Below are 18,500 nucleotides of genomic sequence, written 5' to 3'. Positions count from 1 at the left end.
AAGGACTACTCATGTAAGTAAGGGTTTCTAGGATTGAGCTCTTACAGCTGCGTAGATTTGCAGACTTGTTCTAGTTTTAGTTTTCTACAAGTAAAAAGCCAAGGGTTGATTGCCAGCTGTTCAGAGGGAGAATTCTCAATAGGACAGCTGTCAGTTGCCTGGTTACTGGGACAGAATTAAAAAAAAAAAGTTAGCTTCTTAACTGAAAGGTCCTCAATATTTTACATTCAAAAGGAAACTGTAAATGAATGTATTCACTCACTGTGATCTAGAGATGGTTGTACATTTAGCTCCCTTGTGCATCTATTTACTAATTTCCCTTCATTTGGAAGAGGATTATAGTAGTTTTAATGATTTCATGTTCTAAAGGTGTTATGCATGTAATTTTTTCTAAGAAAAGGGTTTTCTGTGTTAGCTGAATAGGTCTTTGGTGGTGAACTTTTTGTTGAATTATTGAGTGACTTTGCAATTTCAAAAATAGTAAAAAGGAAAATTGAAAACAAGTAACAATTATGTAGACTTTTTTGTGTGCTGCATTGAAATGGCTAGCTAACTCTCAACAATAATACTCATACAAACCTGTTACGCGAAATAAAGAGAGCAGAATAATGAACAAAACTCTAAGATCATCACATGGAAATGAAAACCACCTCAACTTTATTCTTGTTGTTTATTATGTGACAGAACTTCTCTATCAGAGAATATTTTATATTTTAGAAGTAAATTAAAGGGTTTCTAATGACGATATACTGCACTTGTTTTTTCATATAGTCAAGTTATGTGTAAATTGAATGGATGCAGCAGAAACTTGTGTTTTGCACCCTCATTTTGGGGCACTGCAGAATTCTGGGGAAAAATCATTTAAGAGAAACAACATAATTTTGTATAAAAATGACACTTTAAACCATTTTCCCCCACTCTTCCTCCTTGCACACAATACAAAACTGCCATGTAGCATTTCAGTGGTTGGTTGTGGAGGCAGGATCAATGTGCTAATCTGTGGTCTACATTATGAAGGCTTGGAGACAAATATATAAAATCACTCTCCAAATAGCAATTCAGTTTTCTTCAAAGAATCTTCTCCCCTCAACTTCTGTAATATGAGAAACATGCAGTTTTTTTTAAATGGAGGTAAATCCTTCATACATTAATGAAAAAGGAATTGTAACAGGACCTTAGTGATCTTGATTCTTCGCTAATTAATATTGTGGATGTCAGTATTCTCAGCTGTAGTTAACCACAAAATTTAATCTCACCTATTTTCAGTGGTTAGCAAACAAACTTTACTTTAAGTTTGTCAGATTACAGCTTTTAGAAATAGAACTCGTGGGGGGGATTGGGAGGAGGGTTTGTGCCTGATTGCTTTCTCATTTCCATCTTTGGATACAGCTCTAGTATGAAGTTAAACAACATCTGTAGAGATCTGACTGACAAACATCTCTCTGGGACTCATCATTGCAGCTTGCAGCAGGTGCACTCCACTTTGTAGCCCTTCTCAAAAAGAGGTTAGCTTGTTTTTAACATTTATCAGTAGACCAGTGGGAGTGAATGACTTAGTAAAGAGCGTGGGGGTTGTCAGTTGTCCAGTGCTGGAATGCTGCAGGTAATTGGGCTGGACTGGTGGGAACTGTGGTAGCGTGCTTCTCACGTTGCACTGCAGCTGCTGTTGATCTTAATTAATCTGACCCTCTGAGGCTGCAGTGTCATGGTGTAAAACGCAATACATACCAGAAATGGAAAGACTGCTTTTTAAGCCCTTCTTGATGATGATTGTTTGTAGGTGGGCCTTTTTGGTTTCAGCGTTGGATTTGTTAGATACTAGTGTAAAATTTTGACATACTTTTGTTTAAAGCTGTAATTAATAGGTTTGGTAAAGAGGAAAACCTTTATCTATGAATTAATAAAGTTGATAACTATGATTTTTGAATAGATTGCTAATATAGTGGACTTAACAAAAACATTCTTGTTGCCAGAATAAAAACAGAAGTATGGTTGTATATAAACAAAATATCTATATTGTTCAGACAAGTTGGGTGGGAGACAGGGATATATGAGAATTAAAAATAAACATTGTTAAATATTTAACGGAAAATTAACTTCACATTTCTGCTGTACTTTGAATGATCTATTTATTTGGGTACTTAAAATTCCTTCCTGGTTTACTGTAAAATATTTATGCAGTGGGGTATGTTAAATGCATGCTTTGAGTTGTTTCATTCTGATTTATATATATCATATTAAACTGAAATTTGGTAATTTGTTGTCTGAATAAACTTCCATTTGTGATTTCAGTTTTTTTAGTATTAGCCTCAATGGAAAATAAGACTAGCAGCCCTTCCTCATTGCCTCTGTGGCACAGCCGTGGGGAAATTATATCAAGTTCCTTAAGTATGCTTTCTGTTACTCCAACAGAGAAATATCTAAATAGTGTCAAACTGAGAGACCTTTTAAATGTCAGATCACTGGTTAATAAGGCTCTACTCCTTTCCATTATTTTTGTTTTGTTTTTCTGTATACACAGTTAATACTAATTTTGCAAACCTGATGCATCCTAATTTCAAATTGTTATTATTCAGAGGTTTATAAAGACTGGTTAGGTTGCTCTTGTGTTTTTTTCATTTGAAGAAAAACATTTTGTCAGAGTACCTTGTATTTTAAATGTTTGATTTTGGTATTACCAGTTTCTAATAGTAAACAGAAAACATACCTTATCAACCATCTAAATTCAATACTTGTTATTGAATTAACTTGCTATTCTCCTATCATCTTCCATAATTAAAATGTGGCTACATTTTTTTATAGTGAGAATTATTTGATACTGAGTATTCTTGCTAAGGAAAATTTGTAAGAACTAAATTCCTTTTGAAATTACATGGGCCCATGTCAGTGATCATTTAAGGGCAATGTTTTGGGACTGGTATCAAAGTCTCTGTTTCCGGTTGGAAGATTACTCATGACATACCCTTTTTCTTTTCAATATTTATTTTCCAGTTATATTTACTTTTTTTATCAATTAAATGCTGTATTGCATCTGTAAAGAATCTTGGGTCAGGTAAAATTTTTGAGGTTGTGTGCCCAATATAGCCCTTGCAGGTACCTCTTATGTGAGTCAAGGACCAGGTTAATTGTCATGTGTTGGCACTCTGTAAAAATACAAACCCTGAGTCCTCAGATATGAGGATCTGGAGGGGGTTGTTCAGATTGTTCCAAGCGAGGAAGAGAAATGGTCTACATGTGTGAATGTTCACTGTCGTATTTAGAAGTAACTTTTGGTGAAAGGAAGCCTGATACTCAGACAAAAATTTATATTTGTTTGGTCTTATAGATTTTCATTGTGGAAAGACTAAACATCTGTTTTCTATCATTGATCTGTTACTGCATCCTGCAGGGCCTGTCATCTCAGCATTGACAGGATCAGATGAAAAACACAATCAATGTTTTGACATTTTTTGAGAATCGCTCAGGTAAGATCATTTGTTATGCAGAACTAAAATTATATTTATGGCCATTGATGATATTTCACCAATTGGAGTCCTTGTATTGTCAGTCATTAATTAAATTAGTACACAAAGACCCTCTGTGTGTGTCTTTGTTCCCATTTAGAAACACTCCTTTTGTGCTTAGTTCAGTGACATTTAGTGCACCTGTGATTTCCCTCATAAATAGCTTCTGAAATTCAGGACAGTCTCCCTCCCTTCCTTTAGAGTGGCACCTATTCAGCTTGGATCAAGAAGTATATTATGCACCCCCAGAGTTCTTGAAAAATACTTGTTAACAAAAATTGCACACTAGTGACTCCAGTTCTTTTGAAATATGCTGTATTGACAGTGTAGGAACGTGGAGTTTTCTGCCTATAGAACTAGGTAAAGCCTAGCCAGCAGACAAAGTTTCCTTCCTATCACCTCACCAGTGTGACTTACCTTTTTACCAAATATCTGCAGATCAGAGTTACTAGTACTTAATTGAATGTATTGATCTGTGTATATACAATTACATAGGTTGTGAACTGAATCACTAGAAAGTTAGAAAGTGCCAGTCTTATGGTTGCTCATTCAACCTTAATTCTGCTCCCTTTGTGTGTCCAATGTGTGACTTGAATGAATCAGTCCCCTCTAGGAGGGTGAGGGGAGGGACAGGAAGTGAACATATAATTAGACAGTGTCATGCAGTGGTTCTCAAACTTGTGGTTGTGTGCCCCCCCCCCTTCTTTGTGTCTGTAGTAGTTTGACCCCCCCTCCCCCCGGGCACCTCTGCACTCTCTGGCTGCCCAGCTCTGAAGGCAAAGTGGAAAGCAGCAGCTGCTGGCTGGGCACCCAGCTCTAAAAGCAGTACTGCCACCAGCAGCAGCACAGAAATAAGGGTGGCAATACCATACCACCCTTACTACTTTGGTGCTGCTGCTGCTGGAAGCGGCACTGCCTACAGAATTGGATGCCTGGCCAGCAGCCACTGCTCTCTGGCCACCCAGCTCTGAATGTGCACGGTAAGTTTTTGGGTTTTTTTCCCCTCCTCAAGCTTCTCATACTGAGGTCTTCCTACCCCCCAGAATACATTGTGTGCCCTCCAATTTGAGAACCTCTGTCACATGAATACACGGGGGGGGGGGGGGGGAAGGTTATGCAGGCAATCATAAATCTAGTATGTTCTATCTTTTGAGTGCATGATTTAAACATTTTTTTCCAATATTTTTACATAATTTCTTAGTTTGTGGGTTTTTTTTTTGTTTTTGGGCTGTCAAGCGATTAAAAATAATTGTGTGATTGAACTGTAATAGAATACCATTTATTGAAATATTTTTGGAGGTTTTCTACATTTTCAAATTGGATTTTAGTTACAACACAGAATACAAAGTATACAGTGCTTACTTCATATTTTCTATTTTTTATTACAAATATTTGCACTGTAAAAAAAAATCGTATTTTTCAGTTCACCTCATACAAGTACTGTAGTGCAATCTCTTTATCGTGAAAGTGCAATTTACAAATGTAGATTTTTTTTGTTACATAACTGTATTCAAAAAGAAAACAATGTAAAACTTTAGAGCCTACAAGTCCACTCAGTTCTACTTCTTTTTGTTGGAGTGATTGGCTGAATTCTGATCTGTCACCTGAAAGTGAGAACAGGCATTCACGTGGCACTGTTGTTGCCAGCTTTGCAAGATATATACATGTCAGATGTGCTAAAGATTCATATATCCCTTCATGTTTTAATCACCATTCCAGAGGACATGCACCCATGCTGATGGGTTCTTCTCGATAACGATCCAAAGCAATGTGGACCAACGCATGTTTATTTTCATCATCTTAGTCAGATGCCACCAGCAGAAGATTGGTGGTGTGGATTCTGTAGTTTCTGCATCGGAGTGTTGCTCTTTTCAGACTTCTGAAAGTATGCTCCACACCTCGTCCCTCTCAGATTTTGGAAGGCACTTCAGATTCTTAAGCCTTGGGTTGAGTGCTTTAGAAATCTCACATTGGTACCGTCTTTGTGTTTTGTCAAATCTGGTGTGAAAGTGTTCTGAAACCAAACATATGCTGCTATAACATAAAATATATTGCTATAACTGAAATATATTGCAGAATGTAGGTAAAACAGACTAGGAGACGTACAATTCTACCCCGAGGAGTTTAGTCACTTATTAACACACTTTTTTTAACGAGCATCATTAGCATGGAAGCATGTCCTCTGGAATGGGGGCCGAAGCATGAAGAGGCATACAAATGTTTTGCATATCTGGCACATAAATACCTTGCAGTACCGACTACAAAAGTCCCAAGCGAACGCGTGTTCTCGCTTTCAGGTGACATTGTAAATAAGAAGCAGGCAGCAGTATCTCCTGTAAATGTAAACAAACTTGTTTGTCTGAGAGATTGGTTGAACAAGAAGTAGGACTGAGTGGACTTGTAGGCTCCAAAGTTTTACATTGTTTTCTTTTTGAATACAGTTATGTAACAAAAAACAATCTACATTCGTAAGTTGTACTTTTACGATAAAGAGATTGCACTACAGTACTTTTATGAGGTGAATTGAAAAATGACTTTTTTTTTACAGTGCAAATATTTGTGATAAAAAATATGAAGTAAGCACTGTGCACTTTGTATTCTGTGTTGTAATTGAAATGAAAATATTTAAAAGTGTAGAAAAACATCCAAAAATACTTTTCTATTAGTATTCTGTTATTTAACAGTGTTGTTAAAACAGCAATTAATTGTGATTAATTTTTTAATCACGATTAATTTTTGAGTTAATCACGTGAGTTAACTGTGATTAATTGACAGTCCTACTTTTTTTTTTTAAATAGGAAAAAAGTTAAGTTTTGTAGCAGGCATCGTTAGAGTTTGAACTCTGAACCTTCAGTACTAAAGCACAGACCTCTACCACTTGAACTACAGGACTGCAATGCTGGTTTGCAGCAGAAGGCTATTATTCCAGAGGTGGGATAGCTTGCTGCCATCATTTGCTGGGTGGTTGGGAGGAGATTGAGGGGAGTGTCTGCCCTATGTGATGCCTTAGGAAGGAGAGGGATGGGATGCTGGGACCATGTGCCAGATCCAGCCCAGCTAAACTTCCTTCTCCAGCCTTCACCTACAGGTGCTCTTGGAGGTCCCATGCCTTCCCAGCACAATGTGTGGTTGTAGTAGTTTCTTTGATGGCAGCATGTTCATGTTCAGTTATTCTGGCATGCTGCCAACATTTTTCCTGAGGAACACAAGAGAAGGGAAATGGCAATTTTTAAGTGTATAACAGTTGAATCTGAATGGAATTTCATAAGACCAAAAAAAAAAGCCTTTTCAGCTTTCTCTTTGCTGAATTTCCATGACCTGCTACAAATACAGGTATTGGAGTTTCCAAAAACAGATGCAAGAATCTTTTATAATAACCTAAATATAGAAGCCTGTGTATTATTGTTAAAACAGTACAAGCATTAGATGAGTACTTGAGTACTTATACTGCTAAAGAAAAAGTGGTATACTTGAAATATATAGATTGCAGAGTCAAGGAGTCAAAAGTTAAGAAACACCAGACTTCTATTTCTGCAAGCATGCCAGATTTTCCCTAGATTTGTAACAATGCAAGTATCTGTCTAGTATTTGCGTTGCTTTTATGTTAATTACACAATATGCAATACAATAGACCATCTTCCAGTTCTACTATACATGCCTAGATAATTTAAAATAATGGATAAAAGTTCTTTCCTCCCTCCAGTTTATCCCCAAATATCTTCATTCCCAAATATTCAGGGAAAAGACGTGGAACTTGTTAGTGTGTTCAGTAGACTAACAGATCTGGAATTTGGTATACCAAGTGGGAAAGTGTTTCTCAGAGTTTAAGGGCCTTGCTGGAGGATTCATGGATAAACAACACTCTCTCCTTCATAAAGAAATAGGCAGTCTCTCACATAACCAGATCTTAAAACATGTGGGGCGTTATAGGTTAAAATCAACACAGTGACCTTCATTCAATAACCCATGCACAGTAATTTCAGCTACACAGCACTGATCTTATGTGCTCTCAATGAGACTCTCTTTAATCAGGAAGACATGTTCTGCTCTAGCTTTAGTTATCAGCTTTCTCAAAATCTATCCATAGGTAGTGTGCATTATAACCTAATAGGTAACGGTAGTAAGATGTACTCTTATCTAATTAGCTTCATTTTGGCTAAGGTCTTAAAATAACACTTGACTATGCATGTTGGTGACTGGTGTCATTTTTTTGTTTCTGTAGTGTTTTTTCAAATGTCAAATTCAATAGATGGACATCTTTTACTATTGAAAAACACATTTAGTTTGTGATGTTAGACAGCAGCTTTCAGTTTTGTTCCTACAGTTAACTTTGGGTTCCAGTGGTAGGATTTCTGATTTGGGGGCCTAACAGATGAGATGAACATATAATGGTATCACCTCATACTGCAGTTATTTGTGGGCACAGAGTTCAGTCTGCAAAAATGGAGAAGGTTGAGGCCCTTTGTAGATCTTCTCCCTGCCCTCCCCCATCCAAAAAGCCAGACAAACTAAAACTGAGTCCTTAGTTGTTTTGCTTTACTTGATTTTATTAGGTTGAGAAGCCTGTCTATATGTTGCTGTAGACTAGCCTTACCTATTCAACTCTACTTGTTGACTTCCCAAGTAAACTGACTTTGAAGCTTCTGTTTGTGCAAAACTCTGCTGATGGTGTTGTATTGTGGAGAGCATCATGAGCACATATCTTTTTGGTATCTGTATTGGCTGTCTGAAAACCATGGATTTTTAGGATTTGGCTTTTGACCTGAATGTCCAGTGGTGACCTGGATGCTGTGTCTCACAGTGGAAAGTTTTAATAGTGAGGGCAATAAACCATTAGAACAATCCATCAAGGGATATGGTGAATTCTCCATCACTTGCTCTTTAAATCAAAATTGAATGTATTTCTAAGAGAAGTGTTGGCCCGACCAGAAGTTACGGGTGTGATATAGGAATTGCTTGGTGAAATTTTGTCATCAGTGTTATGTAGGGGATCAGACTAGATAATGCTCCCTCTGGCTTTACCTATGAAGTTCTCTGTTGTTAATATCTTAATGGGTTCTTATTCTTAGAATCTAAAGTAAAAAATTCTAAAAATTGGGATGTGTGGTCAATACAGGTAGAAAACTCTAGTTACTGGTAACTAATAATGTTACAAATGTCTCCAGGTTTCACTTATAAAGAAGCTCTTCTTTTGTTAATTATATGCACTATGAAATAATCATGAGGTTTTGGTGTGTTTTTTTTTTTCTACTTGCTCAATAACTAGAGCACATTTCCTTATTGGGAATTAGAATCTTTTTAGAGCAGGCTGGTGATCGCTGAGAGAGAGAGAGTAAGGTGTGTGTGTGTGTGTATATATATTAAATAAATAAAGGATGAGGTTTGGTAGCTAATATAAATTTTGTGTAAACTGCTCCCTATAGAACAGTGTTTCTCAACAACCGGTCTGTGGACTGGCACTGGTCCCTGAGATTTCTCTGACACAGTTTTGGAAGGCAGTAAACTAGTCCTTGGTATCGAAAAGGTTGAGAAACACTGTTAAAGAGGGAGTAAGGCCATGAAGACAAAACACCATATTAGATCGCTAATTGTAAGATAGGGGTAACAGTTAATATATCTATAGTGAATTAAAATATAGTTTTATGGGTAAACCAGGAGGTAGCCACTTAGAATTCCATTTTGAATGTGTTAGTTCTTGTTGTGTGAGAAAGCAGACTACTATGCTTATAGATGATAAAATGGGGGTTTCAGATTAATAGGTACAGAGCTCCTCTGAAGAGTATATAATGAAAGACCGAGATACTTGAGTACATTTCAGTAATTTATTTCTCTTTATTGAAGCTTCACTCATTTTATGTGAAGTTTCACTCTGCTATAAGCAGGTTCCATTGTGATAATCTTTTTAGAGGACAAGAATTGTCACCTTTTTTTCTTTTACCAGACTGAATGCTAAATGCTGCATTCTAAGGGGATTATTACGTCCCTTCCTCCTCTGCTCCGGTTGAGAAGAGAATTTGGTCTTCCAGGGTTGGGAGGAGTAATTCCTGATTTTGCTGTGGCTGATTCTTCTGGGAATGAATGACCTACTAGGATATGTCTACATAGTTCATAGCAGTGAGCCTCCCAGGCCAGATGAACAGACTTGAGTAAGCAGGGCTCACACTTGTGCTCTAAAAACAGCTGAGTAGACAGTGCTTTGAAGTTGTCTTGGACTGGAGCTTGGGCTCTGAAGCCTGTGCGTGACGAAGCCAGGTATTTCATCAGGCCTGCTTCAGATTATTTTAGGAGAGACTTGATCTAACACTTTACTCCTAGTCTGACATACAGAGTAGAAGTGCTGGATACTGTTCTTTGCAGCTTCCTAGCTCTTCCTATGGTTTTCAGCTGAAAAGAATGAAAGTTCTTATGTCTTTCAAGGTGTATGTGTGCGTGCATGTGATAGTGAACGTTTCTTTCCCATTTGCCCATGCCTCCTAGTGAGATGTGTGAAGACTCTTCCTCACTTGATACTAAGGTCCCGTCAGCTTTTGCACCCAAGAACTAGCTTCAGGTAAGTGCTGCTGAGATGGAGGGAATAGATGTTCAGTCTGAATATCCCCACATTGGTGTTTTAGATTATTTTGGATTTTCTTTTTTAGTTGGGGGAGAGTTGTATGAGGGAGTAATTAAATAGCAGTATCAGGTTTTTGCAGTTCTACGGAACTTGACTCAGAAAAGGGAAATTGAATGGCTTAGGGGATTGAGAGCTGCGGGGGGATAGATTTCTACCTTCTCTTTTAAAAATGTTCATATTCATGGTTAGGGAAGTGGCATCATTTTGCTCTGGATATTGTGTTGTCCTCATTTTCTTTCTCCAAAGGAGGTGAGTATTTTTTACAGACATGAACAGTTTTAATAGAAGTTGCCTGCAAGGTCCAACCTTGTAAAGCTGTATGAGATTTAATTAGAGGGATACCTTTTTCTCCATATAAATATTGAGTACAAGAATAGCGCTAAATATTGTATATAACTCTGCATCAGTTAACACTTAGCAATATATTCAATTACAACTACAGATTTTCTGAGAATAGGGGAACTTTCTGTAGGTCGTTGTCATAAACCTGCTAAATGTGTGCATCTTGTCTTTTGGGCTATTGAAGTGAAATTACAATGTCTCTTTAAACTAAAGATTAAGTTTTAATTTATTAATGAGGAAAAATTAGTTCTCCTGTCATTAGAAACAGAACAAATCACTAGCATGTACCATATATAACCAATACTTTGCAAGCATGTTTCAGTCATTGCCAACCTTATCAGGGCTGTTTGACTCATGTGGGTGGTTTTCTAAGCCTGAGTGAAAGATTTACTTTTTCTTTCTTTATGCCTCTGAAATATTGTTACATATTTTCAATTCTTTGTGGTCATTTTGTAATAATTTTTTAAAACAAATTTGTCAATTTAGGTTTCATTAAACCTTGTTTCACTAAACCTTGTTTCACAAAAGCTTTCTTCAATGAAATTGTTTCCATAAACTTGTTTAAAAAATAATTTTTAAAATTTAATATTAAACAGAAAGCCCTGATGTTTATATGGAATTTTTCAGCAAGGAAGAAATCAGTTAAATATGCAGGAAAGTAGTGAAACAGTTCATATACAACATGCTGTTAGATTTATAAACTGAAAGGTTTTTATGTTGCTAAGTTTCAGGTATCATAGTTGGGTGACTGAATGCTAGGTTAAACAATTTCAGGCAAAAATCTGAATTTTTTTCAAAGATGAGTGTCCCTTAATCTAGGTTTGGGGTTTTTGTTTTGTTTTTAATTTCTTCCATAAAGAAACTTGCCCTTTTTGGTCCCTGTTCCTGCAAACACTTACACACGTGCTTAACTTTAAATATGCGAGTGGTTCTACTGAAGTCCATTGTTTGCAAAATCGAGGACTTGATATTCATCTGAAAACGATTTATGATCATTAATTTAAGTAAACTCAATTTTTTTATTTTTACTACCTCCACTGGATATACTTCTAGAATGCCTGACTATCTGGGTCTGATTCTGCTTCTATTGAGGTCAATGGTAAAATTCCCACTAACTTTGAGAACTGAATCAGATCATAATTTCATGGCGTGTTGACCGGATGGAAAATATAGTTCATCATTTAAATCTTGAGTTTGTTATACTAATACTTATTCTGAAGTCATTAACAAGAACAAAAATGTGTTCAACAGAATTAGTAAAGACTTTTATTAAAAAATGATTACTAAAATGTCACTGTTAATTTAAGTTGTGGATGGAAACAAATTATATTATGTAAAAATACACAGCACTCTTTACAAATTGAAAAGGGGACCAAAACTATTTAGTGTTCAATCTTAAGTCAGAACTCTTTGGCTACTTACACAAAGAAACATTTAAAAAAACCCCCAAAAACTGAGCAGCTGATGTGGCACTGAGCACCAGCTGGGGAATCTGAAATCAAATATTCAGTGCATGATTTGTATGGAAATGCAGTTAGAATGTATGATTCTGCAATAGCAATTGTGTGGAGTCAGGTCAAATTGCACATGAGGAATGAACACAAGTGAAGTCTGACTTTTCTGCACAAGTGCTAGTACATAATGTTCTTTTAAACAGAGTAATGTAAAACTGTGAAATGACTTATTTGACTCTAACTTTTTCAGCTATAATGACAAATTCTTTCAACTGGAAGAATTAAAGTCCTTAAAGTGAAATGTAGTTTGGAAATATTTAAAAAAACAGAATTGTTTTTAGAAACTTGAGTTCTTAGAACTGAAAATCATTTTGTGCTTGAATCCTGTCTTTGCTACTAAAAAGCCAAAAGCATCACTTACCCCCATCCCCAAAAAAGATAGACAACTAGACATGAGAAGGTTAAGATTTATTTTTACATTTAAACTTATTTCTTAGCACCTCTGACTTATTCTATTGCACATTAAAAATGCAGCATTGACCTAGAGCTTTTGTGAAGGATGGCATTTTCTCCCTAAAATCTGTTTCATAGTCCTGTCATGTTTTCAGATAAAATGGTGATTTTTTTTTGACATGTTGTTTAAAAACTAGAACAGCTCTGCATATGAAAACACAAACTGTGATAATGAGATAGATATGCCATATGTGGTAGTTTAAGTTGGCATAGATCTCAAATGGCATGTTTAATGTACTGTATTACTGGAATTAGTAATTTTACAGTTGAAGGCTGATACTTTTATTATACCGACTCCCTCTGGTGCACCTACAGTTAATGATGACAGACCCTTTTCCTTTGCAACTCCCCTACTTTCAGCAGTTCAAAATGCAATTGTGGTCTGAAATACATTACACAGGCTCTGAGTAGCATCTTATCTTTCAAATTTGTAAATAGTTTTGAATAATTTTAAATTGTATAGCTGAAGAATGTGCAACTTCAAAAAGTTTGTGTGTTATATTTAATGTTAAGAACCCTTCCCCATGCTTGTATGAACCAAGTGTTCAGGATGTTTGTTTTTCTCAATAGAATGCTTCATTTTAAACAAAACATTCCAACCCCAAACGTTCAAAAATAATGAGATTTTAAAATTTTGGGCCTGACCCGTGTAGTCTAGGGGTACCCAGGTAGAAATCCCATCTCACAAAGGGATATACAGGACAGGGGAACAAGGCCCCTGTATACAAATCGGGAAAGCCCAAATCAGTGTCCAATGGACTCTGCTTTACATTCCCCCACCCAAATTATTCTAGTACTACTTCCAGGGTCAGGGATATTCCACAAAGACTTCAGTTAAAGGTCCAAAAGATGTCTTTCTCTTTCTCTTCCTGTACAAATGATCTAGTGAGTTGTAAGTTCTGCCCCTCCCAAAAGAAGAAAAAAATCCAAACACAAGAGGTATGGGAGGTGGTGCTGCCACTTCCTAAGAAGAGGGTCAACTCATAAGAACGTTACCCAGTGAAAGAAATTCAGAGGAATGGAAATGGCCCATTGATGCTCAGTGGGAACCCAGATCACATCTCCTTTTGTCTGCAGAAGCTGGGGGAGTTCTTGCCTCATGTGGTGCCCCAAGTGTGTGGGAATCTGAAGCTGGGGCCATGTGCTGGGCTGGTTGTGGGAGGAGCCTGGCCTGGTTTAGCGCTGTCCTGCATCCCTCTGCCTGCAGCTGCCAGGTGTTCCCATTACAATGTGTACTGTTGCTTCTGCTTTGGTGGCAGTGGGGACTGTTTAGAATGCTTGAGTTCAGTTGGCACATTACCAGAGACACAGGCAAGAAAATGGAAATGACAGTTTTTAAGTTTATAATTCTGCCAAACTTGAGCAGAAATTCATGGGAGACTATCAAAGGCCTGCTGCAAAGAGTTGCTGTGTTAGATCTCAGTGGTTCAGGAGCCAGATTAGCAATCAACATTACCCAAAAGAGCCACAGTAGCATGAATGAATTGTTTCATTTACTAAAATACTATGTATTCATATTTAAATAGTATGATAGAGGAAAAACTTAGTTTATAATTCTCTCAGCAAAATGACTGACCAAGTATTATTATTTTTTATCAGCTACAATTGGTTAATAACATAGTAAAAGCATCCTGATTGGTTGATAACTTAGATTGCTTAATAATTAAATCAGTGTTTTAATATAACGTGCTGTAAAGAGCCGCAGGAGACATGTTAAAGAGCCACTTGCAGGTCGCAAGCCTCAGTCTGAGTATCAATGTGTTAGACAATCTCGGAAGGGAAAAAAAAAAAAAAGCTGCAAGAATCTTTTATAATGGGAAGTGTAAGATAATCTAAATATAGGTGTTGCTATCAACTCCCCCCTAAAAATCTACTGTATCACAGTAGAAGCTATGTTATCTGGCACTTTACTAACTGGAAATCTCTATAAACCAGCATTTCTGACCTTTTTTTGAAAGTCCGGTTTATAGTTTGTTTGGTGCGGGGCCGCCAGGCTTTCTCCACATGGCTCCCTGGAAGTGGCAACATGTCCCTGCTGCTCCTAGGCAGAGGAATGGCCATGAGGGGTTCGGAGTGCAGGAGGGGATGTGGGGTGTTGGCTCTGCGTTGGAGTTTAGGTGCGGAGGGGGCTAAGGGAAGGGGGTTGGGGTTCTGAATGACAGATCTGGGCGGTACTCTTGGGTGGCTCCCCGCAAGTGGCAACATAGCCCTGCTGCTCCTAGGTGGAGGTACTGCTAGGCGGCACTGTGCACTGCCCTGGCCCCGAGCACTGGCTCCTCAGAGCCACCTAGCTGCGCCTCCACCTAGGAGCAGCAGGGACATGTCACCACTTGCGGGGAGCCGCCTGAGGTGAGTGCCACCTGGATCCAGCGCCCAGCATCCTCTCCTTGCTCCAGCCCTGAGCCCCCACCCTCCTCCCTCTTAGTTAACTGGAATTTTTTACTTACCGGCACCCCATTTCCCCGAACATGCCAAATAACAAAGTTCTTACTGTATATCTTAAAAGATACAGGATGTGTAATATTGTATTAGATACCTTGCAGTCTGTATCTTCCTGAGTTTTTTATTGTTTTTTTGTCCTCATAATTGTTTTTCGTATTTACACTCCCCCTCTCCCCCCGCCTACAGTTCATTGCTATGTTATGTGTCTTTTGGTCTTGGTCCTTTGGTGGTGGAGGGGGTGTGTAAAGCTGCCTGAAGTTTGTAGCTGAGGATTCCAGTGTGGATGCATGCTATATGCCATTTCTTCCTATCCCTTGGCCTGGGAGGTGCTCAGTGGGTTATGTCAAGATGTGCCTAGGCTAGGGTTTGTAATTGAATTGTTGCAGCTCTCCAGTGATCACTGGCTGGCATAATGGCTCCTTGCCGTGGGGGGCGGACAGTTATCAGCCGATCTAAATTAGAGTGGCCAGGGATTAGGGGAATGCACAGGGCCACGTTTGGGCCTTTGAGGTCCTGTGCTAAATAGTAGTCTTCTAAACCTGAAGACTTTGGGCTGATATTTTATCTTTCTGTACAATCTTAGCTGTCAGAACAAAATCACTAGTTAACATTGAACTTTGTTATACAAAATTTTACACACTTTTTCTGATAATTTTCTATATAAATAAGTAAATCAGGGTAGGAACTAGTTTATAATCTTAAATTTGGTGACAGTGGTGTTGGTTGTAGTTCTCAGCAATACAGAAAGTCATATGGAGACAGAGAACAAAAATGACTCTTCTTTGATTTATCAGAATTCTCCAGCAAGCAAAATTGGAGTAGCTTTAAGATTTCAATCTCATCTTAAACCATGAGACTGCAGAGTCTAGATACTTCAGCACATATTGCAAAGAAGGGATAGTCCAAGATTTTAGCAAATTGAACAACAAATGGGGCTAAGGAAGGTGTAGAATCCACATAGTCTCTCTAAATGTAAAGTAAACCCTTCATATTTGGGGATTTGAATGATAGATTAACTCAGTTGTTTTCAGGTTAAGAAGTGTAATTTGTAACTGTTTGTCAGGGTGTACACACAATCTGGAGTTTTGCTGTGTTCTGGGCTTTTTTGGAACATTCTCCAAAATATATCTTTTGTGTTAACATTTCATAAAATGTAAACTAGCTAGCATATTATTTGGAAAAAGCTGTAGTGGGTAAGGAAAGTATCTTAGACTGTTCATAATGCTTTTTTTGTTTTTTGCTTTGGTATCATATTCACAAGTTGTAAGATAAAACCTTATCCCAAGGCATAAGTATATTTGTGTATATGTGCATTTCAACAAATAGATGTATTTAAACTTCAAAGTAATTGATTCTCTTGCCACAATACGAAGTGAGATTATTAGCTAGTTCTCTGGTTTTGTGCAAAAAATCCCCTGATTTTTGTCTGTTATTTATTACCATAGTGAGTAGGAGCCCTAGTCATGTGCCAGGATCCCAAGAACTTGGCACCGTGCAAACTCAGAACCAAAAAGATGGTCCCTGCCCCAAAGAGATGACAATAGAAATAGGAGACATGAGACAACAGATGAATACAGACTGGGAAGTACAAAGAAACAGTGAGGCAATATATCAAGTTTATCTTCACTTCCTTGTTAAGTTGAGATCTGATGGGCAGACTTTAGGTTCATATCATTGGCCTTGTTATAGGCAGAGATTCTTCTGGTTCAAGAATTTTATATAAATGAAAGAGTATTTATATTGGAGGAAGGAATAGCTCAGTGGTTTGAGCATTGGCCTGCTAAACCCGGGGTTGTGAGTTCAATCCTTGAGAGGGCCATTCAGGAATCTGGGGCAAAAATTGGGGATTGGTCCTGCTTTGAGCAGGGGGTAGGACGAGATGATCTCCTGAGGTCCCTTCGAACCCTGATATTTTATGATTCTGTGATTGTTCTTTATAATTTGGAGCATAGTGAAGCTCCTCCTCCCTCTTAGAGATTTTACATTTCAGCACAGCATATAACTGAACTGACAGGTTCCTTTTGGTTTTTAAACACTTACAAAAGGGCACAGTTTTAACTTGATATACAAACAAATGTGATTAAATATCTTAATCTTATAGCCAGTTGTACAAATGCAGTATTACAAGTTTTTTATACACAGCCTGTGTCTGAAACTGTACTTGAACCCTTCATACTTTTCACACAAAACTCAGCATTTTTTTTTGTATGTCTCTTCTATAGCGTTTAAGTAGCTTTAGGTATGATTTTTGTGCCCACCTTTCTCCAGTAATGATTAAAAGAATCATCTTCTTGTGTCTTTTCAAATCAGATAAGAATCCTATATCTTGTAGTCATATAAAAATTCGTCTTATCCCTAGAATCTACTGTAGTTATTTTGGCAGAAGGGAAGTTTCTACAAAGTTGGCTGAATTTGAAGCCATGGAAATGTATTTCATGGCTAAAATAATAGAGAGTAAGCAGTTATGGTGCCTGCAATTAAAATTTCATAAAGACCCTCACACACAGGCCAGTTAATTAGCCTTTAATAAAAAGATGTGTTTTTGTGATTCCATTTCAGAGGTAGCTGTACTTCCTTGTTTTTCAATATGGCATTTGCTCACACCTAATGTCTTTTTAGATACTACATTGAAAAGTATAAAGCAGTTTTTTTTTTTGTTTTTAGAATTAAAATTAAACAAATCAATTTGTTGTTTTCCTTATCTTATGTGAGATGTGAGTGTTTGTGATTTGAGGATTGAGTCATCCAAAAAGGGAATCACAAGAAAATCTTCCTCAAAACAACAAAGCATTTATAACAAGGAATAAGAAGTTGTCATGCCCATGTCATAAAGATGTTTTCTTTACACTTTATGGTAATTTGTTATAGTATTTATTCAACAATTAAGATAAGTAATTACTGTAGTGATGACTTCAGTTTATGACTGACATATACTCCCAACTTAATTAAAATCACCTTCCCACTACACTCAAAATAGAAAATATTTGTGAAACACAAACATAATTCAATTTTGTAACTCTATACACACGTGCGCACACAATGGTTGTAAAGGCGTTGGGGGGAATACAAGAACAGATTTTAAATCTTTAATTGAAAGAGGTGTCTAATTTTTCTTAAACACTAACATTTTCCCAAACATGCTCCTTAGAGCAATATCTTTTTTTTTTTTTTTTTTAAACTCACCTTGGCTTTGATCCACCCATTTGTTTCTTGGTCACTCCAGGATGCTCTGAACTGGAATTAACCCTATTGCACCAATTCGCCTCCAGCCTCCTCTTGCATGAAAGAGAGAGCCACTTGTGCCATGCTTTAGAAGGATCTTAACTGGTTTACATAGTGGGCAACTTGTGGCCTAAGTATAAGATTTTGCTTGCATGTACTTACTATATTGCTTTTTTTTGTTAGCCATTTATGTGCTCAAATTGTGTATATAAATGCTAAATACTGTTGGTTTCAAAGTTATCCAGATAACTATTGTGGCTTATTTAAAATGAAAGTTGGAGACTGTCTGGTCTGTAGCTTCAAAATTCATAGGTTAATTACATTTTAAAAAAACATACATTCAGAAGAAAACATGGAATCTATTGGCCTGTAACTTCACTGAGTATTTGGAGAAAACATACTATAAAGGTT

At 37.2% G+C, this 18,500-nt stretch overlaps 1 protein-coding gene across 6 annotated transcripts in view; it reads left to right on the top strand.

Annotated features, from left to right (window-relative positions):
• NOVA1 (NOVA alternative splicing regulator 1) overlaps positions 1-18,500 on the top strand; it is a 221,099-nt gene that overhangs the window by 7,511 nt on the left and 195,088 nt on the right. Inside the window, exons 2-3 of one of the 6 annotated variants that reach the window (XM_075129738.1) lie at positions 1,390-1,505; positions 3,389-3,464. The exons of 4 other annotated variants lie outside the window; for them this stretch is intronic. In XM_075129738.1, coding sequence (XP_074985839.1) covers positions 3,419-3,464 — 46 coding nt within the window. In that variant the 5' untranslated portion in view covers positions 1,390-1,505; positions 3,389-3,418. The remainder of the gene's footprint in view (positions 1-1,389; positions 1,506-3,388; positions 3,465-18,500) is intronic. One more of the 6 variants, XM_048852674.1, reaches the window with a different exon arrangement.

Source organism: Caretta caretta, chromosome 6 (genome assembly GCF_965140235.1).
Source record: "Caretta caretta isolate rCarCar2 chromosome 6, rCarCar1.hap1, whole genome shotgun sequence".
NCBI classification, from domain to species: Eukaryota; Metazoa; Chordata; order Testudines; family Cheloniidae; genus Caretta; species Caretta caretta.
Note: the sequence above shows the minus strand (reverse complement) of the source record. Positions and strands in the feature narration are given on the sequence as shown.